Below are 7737 nucleotides of genomic sequence, written 5' to 3'. Positions count from 1 at the left end.
GGTTTGGATTTCACTCGTACTCCTATTATGATAGACAATAATGCCACTATTTCAATAACTAATAATCCCGTGAACCACAGTCGCACAAAACATATTGACATACGTCATCATTTTATACGGGATTGTGCTGAAAAGAGACTAATTGAATTACATCGAGTCGACACAGAGGATAACCTGGCAGATCTTTATACTAAAGCATTTGACAGGGCTCGCTTTGAACAATTAGTCGAACTCAACGGGATGAGGAATCCTGAATAACTGGTTTTTCATAAGAATTTTTGTAAATAGTTTACTGCTTTTCTTAAAAAAAAAATCAAAAACACAAAAAAAAAAAAATTGAAAAATCAAAAACATAAAAAAAAATAGAAAATCAAAAATGAGTTATCACTGTGTGAAAAGAAGAAATGATAGTACATCAGCAAGTTAGACTGTCACACTGAACTTGAAATTAAATTGCTTAAGTGTGATAGCAGCTTCATCATACGATGTACCAGTAGGCAAAAAGCATGAAATAATCAACTTACCAATGTGATATAAACTTAAATGAATTGAATTTGAGTGGGGAACACATTAGTGGTGTATGGTTTAATGACCTTAATTCTTGCGTTGATAGATTGCCAAAATCTGAAGTTTTGGGTCTTTATACTGTTGTTTTATCTAGGGATATCTTGGCTGTATGTCTGTTAGAACTAAAATTGTACATGACCCCAGGAAAGATAGTCACCTGGAATTAGCTCATTTCTATTTGAATGTCTGTATATTTCCCGATACACACAATTTTGATCTGATTCTGAAATCTTCTCTGAAAAAAGTCGTGTACCTCCTCTGCTGCATCCAGATATATGCTGACCTGGAGGTGCTAGGCAACGACAGCTTCTGCTGCATCCAGATACATGCTGACCTAGCTGTACGTTGTCGCGCTATAGATCTAATACACCCGAAAGAGGCCCTCTAGTGCCCAAAAGAAACCCAATAAACCTATATCAAACTGAGAAAATCTCATTTGATTTGTATATTATACCATCTCTACTAAGATCTATTCTTTTCTCTTCTCAACCTAATCCCAGTTAAGATTTCAGAACTCTGGATTGGACTTGTGAAATATGTGGTAGGGAAGATACTTGCATGATAGAGTGTGCTATTTATATTTCCAGGATTTGATTAATATTTATTTGGGTGTTCATGGTTACGAAATCAAAACATGATAAAACAGTTTATATGCTGAACTAGACACAGTCAGGATATCTTAAAGTATGACATCAGTATACTCACCTACTACGATGAATCTTTGTGCATACCTTGATCGTGGGGGTATATCCTGAAGTGGGACACGCTCGTATTTCAGTATAATAAAATTACCTTAACATATCATATGGTAATGGTACTTGAAATGTTCATGCATTTTGTTTAAGTGGACAAACATACTGGTAATCGTCTTGAATTGCTTTTCACGAAAAATTAAATAAAGAATTATATGATTGTGTGAAACAGTTTGATTGTGCTGATATGATCTTCTTACCAGTGATTCTCACAAAAATAGAGTGTTTATTGCTTTTGTATTTACTTGCTTTCAGAAAAATATAAAAATCCAAAAATAGTGTCTTTTTCTGTTTGAAATTCTTAACGTACGGAAAACTGTTATTCTTGGAGGAATTGTTACTGATAGGGGGAGACGGTGTTAGTAAGTGAGCTCAAAATTTTCAATCAGGCAGGTTCTTGTGTGTTGAGCAAAATGTTTTGCGTGTTGATGATTTTGAAAAAGCTTAATCTGTTACACAGTTTAACTAATCTCTTGAAAAATAATAATTTATTTAACTTATGTTGAAAAATTCTTATGGTTTCTCGAGATGTTGGTTTTATAGTGTTCAGATTGAAGCGGTTTGTTGCTGAGAAGTTGCTGTGACGTGTGAAGATGAGAGTTATGATTGGCTGCATGGTAGAACCTCCTTTCTATATTGCAGACAATGTTGAAGAGTTGAAGATTGCTTTGCAAATGCTAAACTGGAGTTTACTCAAATGCTAACGTGTTGAAGATTTGGTGATTGGATGCATCAGCTTAGGGGGAGTCTGTTGCTGACAGTCTGTTGCTGACAGAAGCTGTTGAAGCTGAAGCTATCCAAAGACCAAAGACAGTGCAAGACTACTTGAAGATTGCAAGAAGACCGAAGACAAAGTTTTGACCGAAGACAAAGTTTTTATGAAGCTATTGTCAAGGGGGAGTTTGTTGGTGCATGTTTGTGACAACAGCTTAGATTTGGTCTTTGGATATCTTGTAATTAGTTAAACGATAAACAGTTAGCGGGTTTAGCTTTGTAATAGTTAGTTGTTATGTTTGGGTTAACTAAACCCAAGGAATTGGGTGATGGGGGCGAATTGGGCCTGTCCAATTCGCAGCCCAGGAGTGTAAACCTAGCCCACTTGTAAACCTTGTGTTATATAAACAAGGTTAGACATTAGGGTTTAGGTTAATCAGCCAAAACAGTTTGTGAGAGAGTATTTTCGTGAGAGCAATTAGGCTTGGACGAAAATTAGGGTTAGGGTTTGATTGATTGTAATACGTTTGTTGATAATCAATAGAAACCCGGTTGAAAGTGATTTGCTGTTCTACACGTTTTCTGCTACAATCTGATCTAGAGGATTCCGCACTCTAGGTTAGATAGACGATTCTGTGACGATCCATAAGACTCAAGGGGACCTACAATTACCTCCACCTAGCTTCTCTTTTTTATCTATTTCTCCCTCTTCTCTTCATATGCACTGCCGGAACCACCAGCACCAAACCATCTCGCACCACCGCCTACCGAACCGTCTCCTACCTTCCTTTCTCAATCACCCATTAAACATGGATTTGTATTTGATATCGTAGCCCTGAATTCGCCGGTGTTTTTTTATGCCTGTAGCTGGTGACGCCCTTCGAAGGCCTAACGTTGGTGTGTCGGCGACAATAGGAAATAGGTGGAAAAAGGAGGAACAACAATGAAAGAAGTACTAAGCATGCTGTTGGAAAAGATAAGCAGGTGATTGTCCCCGGGGCGCTATGGACCACACCCTCAAAATTAAATGGGGGCGCTATAGAGTGTCCGCCATTGTGCTAACAGACTAAATTTGGCATTTTCGAAGTGTATGGTCAAACATGACCGTTGCATAACGTTCATTTTTATAATTTTTTTTAATTCTAATATATATACAAACCTATCACAAACTAAAACACACACCAATCATAGAAAAACAATAATTCTATCCAATCATTTTTAAGAATGTCATTCGACTCGTCAGCTCTTCATCCGACAGTGTTCTTGACGATATGATTATCGCAATGACGCAGGAGATGATTAATTATTTGCGAGAAGAAGCCCAATCTCTACATCGCGTACTAGACAACCGGCTCTTGAACGAGATCAGTTAGGTGCTCATGAACATTTAATGCTAGATTATTTTTGTGAAAATCCGTTGTACGATGATGAACAGTTTAGGCGTAGGTTTCGTATAAGCCGTCGTCTTTTCCTAAAAATTTCTAGTGATCTTGCGGGCGAATTCCCTTTTTTCACACAAAGAGAAAGTGCTGGTCGCAAAATTGATTTCTCTGGAATACAAAAGTGTACTGCCGCAATTAGGCAACTAGCGTACAACACAACGAGTGATGCGTGGGATGAATATTTAAGGATGTCGGCCAGAAGTTGTCATGATTGTCTTGAAAATTTATGTGAAGGTATTTTTTATTTATTGTTATTATAATTATTTTTTATTTACAGTTTATTATTATTACTTTTATTATTATTTTTTATTTACAGTTTATTATTATTATTGTTATTATTATTATTTTTTATTAACACTATTTTAGTAGGTGTTATTTTTCTGTACGGGAGGCAATATTTGAGGATGCCAACCGCTGCCGACATTCCATTTTTATACGAGGCCCATCAGCGGATACACGGGTTTCCTGGGATGTTGGGTAGTCTTGATTGCGCACACTGGGAGTGGGCGACATGTCCAACCGCTTGGAAAGGGCAACACCATTGTGGTGACCACGATGGTCCTACCCTAATATTACAAGCGGTCGCGTCTCAAGATTTATTGATTTGGCATGCGTACTTTGGCATGGCTGGTGCAAATAATGACATCACAGTTTTACAATCTTCGAATCTTTTAGACGATGTCATAGATGGTGTTGCACCAGATACTTCATTTTATGAAAACGACGTGAAGTATAAGTATGGGTACTATCTCACAGACGATATTTATCCGGAGTGGGCGACATTTGTGAAAACTCTTTCGTGTCCAGATTACGAGAAAAGAATGTATTACAAGAAGAAACAAGAGTCAACAAGAAAAGATATCGAGCTGACTTTCGGTGTGTTTAAAAAGAGATGGTCTATCATTGCCCAGCCGCCGAGGATACATGAAAAAAGTAAAATGAGAAACGTCATGTATACGTGCATCATCTTGCATAACATAGTATTGGAGGACTCGGGCAGAGCTTTTTGTGGAGAAAGTTATGATGAAAGTAGCCAACCGACGAACCCACTACTCACATACCCTGAAATAGAAGTTATCCAAGCGAGGATACGTGACAGGGATACACACCATAACCTTCGAGCTGATCTGACCGAGCACCTGTGGTTTTATCGTGAACAAGGAGGAGACGACGCAGACGACGATTGATTTTTTTAGTGACATTGTATTTTTTTATTTAAATTAATAAATTCTAATTTTTATGTAAATTATGGCATTTTATTTTATTTAAATTATGAGTTCTAAATTAATATATCGAAATTAAATAATGTTCAAATTTAAATAAAAAAACAATTAGGTAATGATGATGGAGGCTTTAAACCATTGCATGCAAGTTACAGGAAAGGGGCTTTAAAACCCTATGTGTGACGTGGCAGTGAGGTGGCGTGATAAAGCCCATAAGGGGCTTTATACCACACCCTGTATCTTAAAAGATCTGATCTCAACTTGATTCGGTCAACTCCTTATGATTTTTTTTGAACGGTCAACAAATCAATCTCGAGTACTCCCGGGGCACTAATTGGACAAACAAAGTACTCCGAGAGTAACCCGAGTCGTCCACTACCACTTCCGGGGAAAACCCGGTAACCCACCCGCCCGTAGGCACGACGGTAAAATTATTGGTAAAACCCGTTTGGCTAAAGGATCGAACCATGGTTTCCTTGGGTCTTTTATCATTGCCCAGCAGTACCTCACTCTAATTTTTATACCAAATAAAAATCAAACTTGAGTTTTCACAGAAGAATTCAAGTCCTCCTACCACTTGAGTTGGATTGGCAACTCCTTATGACTTATTTTTGGTAACTTGCATTTGTTGGAGTCACCAATGAAAGACTAGATCCTACTGCTCCTAATTTTTAGTCTACATCAAGCCACAAATATTTGACCAGAATGGGGTTTGTAGAACATATCTGAACCACGGTGGTGTGTAATACAGTGAAAACGTAGAGGGAGGGGTGGTGTGGGGGCGACGGTGCTCTTGTCGGAGAAGAAGAACACATCGCCGGTGATGGGTGGTGTCGGGGGTGGAGATAGAGAGACCTGAGAGAGAGAAAGAGAGTAGAAAAAAAAATATATGCATTTATATAAAAACTAGGAAAGTACCCGCCGCGTTGCGGCCGGATAGACAGTATATTTTAGTGTTGTAGTGACATAAGTACTAAAATAAATTAGAATTCTAACATCATACTATCTTATTCCCAACAATAATGGTTGTTTCAGATTCCTTTAGTTTCCGATGATATCTATTTAAAATATTGGCATGTACGTAAATCATCAACAAAGAAAACTGGAGCTTCCCCTAACAATGTCAAGACCAACGTTCAAACCGATTGATATGGGTTCCATCACCATACTGCATTTTAGAACATTTTCAGGCCATTTAGTAAACCAAAACATATAATAATAACAATAATAGTAAAAGTAAATAAATAAACTCACCTAACAACCTCCAAGCTATGTATCAATACTTGTTAGAACGCCTACAATAGCTTTGTTGTACTGTAATATTCTATTTTTTAATTAATACAATGTGAGAGACGATAAACATTAAAAATACATTTGAGACGAATTTCAACCATTTGACATGTTCTCTTTGAACTTACCTTTCCTACTTGACCCACTACTCCACTACAGGTAAACCACAACCTAAATCAGCCTACTTTGAAATTTATGAACAGATATTTCGAACTCTAGAATACATTGCCTATATTTCGATTGGTTTTAATAAAAGGACTATTCTGTTATGCTTTTTCGCTTGTCTTTCTAGATAGGTTGCATAAGTTCTAGCTGATGCTATAAGCCATAGGATCATAAAACCTTAAATATTAATTAATTACCTTATCAGGTTTAAGCATGAATGCATTCAAATATCAAATCCACTACAAAATCATATGGCATAGGAATAACGGGAGCAAGCTTCATTAAAAAAATGAAAATTTGTTTGTTAATTTATAATTAGAAAAGTATATTTTCTCTAACTAACATAATGAAACAGAAATATATACACACACTTACACACGCCTCGACTTGAAAAGTGGACATAATCAAATATTTCAGCCAACATGAGGGCCTTTCCCTGGAATTGGTGGAGGAATGGATAAGAACATGAGAGACAATATAGAAGGGGGTTTTAAGAAAAGGAAGAGGTCGTCACAGTTGTCAACTGAACCACCGCCTCTTACCACCATCATCCTCTATCAAACCCTAGCACCACCACTGTTGTTTGTTTCTCCAACCCGACACCACCTAGACCACCACTGTTGTAGCTCCATCTAAAGGCACCATGGCTCCGCCATCACCGGCGACCGGAACCCATCGGATCCTTTTTCTTTGCTGCTCTCTCTCTCTCTCTACTTTCTCAGACTCTTACTTTCTCTCTCTAAAGTCTGCATCTCCTTTTTTTTTATGTCTCTCTCTACAATTCTTAGAAGTTGGGGTTATGTGTATGGAAATTGGAAAAGTAAAGGTCAAGTAGTACATGACTTTAAACAATGTGTACAACCTTTACTGCATGAGATATCAACCAAGCTTGATGTACAACCTTTAATGCAACAAAATGTTGCAAATTAGAGTGTTATATAATGTGATTTTTTATTTTTTAATTGAAAAATCCATGTTATTGTTAAAATATATTCAAAATCATATTAAAATTAATAAAAATTTACTAAAATTTACTAAGAACCTAATAATTAGATAGTATTAGAATAACAAAAAAAACTTTAGTGTTTATAGAAAGACAAAAATAGTTTTAGTTATTTAATTGGAACAGTTGTTAAACTTAGTGACATGTCTATAAAGTTACCCAACATTATTATTATTATTATTACTATATAAAGCATTTTCTATGTACAAGATAGTAAATTCCCATTAATTTTTAAGATGGTATATGAAGGGTCAAGTTAAAATAACTATTTTTTTTTTACCATTTTGTTCCATCTCTACCCCTACTCTCTTCATGGCTAACAGATCCTACATCTCTATTTCTCTCTCACAATGGAAATACCACCACCACCACAATTGAATGCAATGAATGCCATCATTTATAGCCTTTCCAAATTAAATATACGTCGGAAAGTAGAGACACGCCCGCTTCACTTCATCTTCCCCTGACCCCTCCAATCCCATAAAATCCACTGCACACTACATAGCCTCTCTGCAACACAACTGTAAAAGCGACGCAGGCCACCGATCGTATTCGAGCCGCTGCGTGTTTCACAACAAAGA

The 7737-nt window shown here is 36.9% G+C and overlaps 1 protein-coding gene and 1 long non-coding RNA gene across 2 annotated transcripts; one reads left to right on the top strand and one right to left on the bottom strand.

Annotated features, from left to right (window-relative positions):
- Positions 1-3423: 3423 nt before the first annotated feature.
- LOC110932191 (protein ALP1-like) lies at positions 3424-4662 on the top strand. The gene is made up of 2 exons (XM_022175545.1): positions 3424-3709; positions 3845-4662. The coding sequence occupies exons 1-2, from the start codon at positions 3424-3426 to the stop codon at positions 4660-4662; spliced, it is 1104 nt and encodes a 367-aa protein (XP_022031237.1).
- A 910-nt stretch (positions 4663-5572) lies between these two features.
- LOC110929922 lies at positions 5573-6923 on the bottom strand. The gene is made up of 2 exons (XR_002587513.2): positions 5953-6923; positions 5573-5866 (listed from the first exon to the last, which is right to left on the bottom strand). It is a non-coding gene; the product is annotated as an uncharacterized LOC110929922 (long non-coding RNA).
- Positions 6924-7737: the final 814 nt, after the last annotated feature.

The sequence above is a fragment of the Helianthus annuus genome, chromosome 3 (assembly GCF_002127325.2).
Source record: "Helianthus annuus cultivar XRQ/B chromosome 3, HanXRQr2.0-SUNRISE, whole genome shotgun sequence".
NCBI lineage: Eukaryota > Viridiplantae > Streptophyta > Magnoliopsida > Asterales > Asteraceae > Helianthus > Helianthus annuus.
The sequence above is the reverse complement of the archived record's forward strand: the minus strand, read 5'-3'. Positions and strand labels throughout refer to the sequence as shown.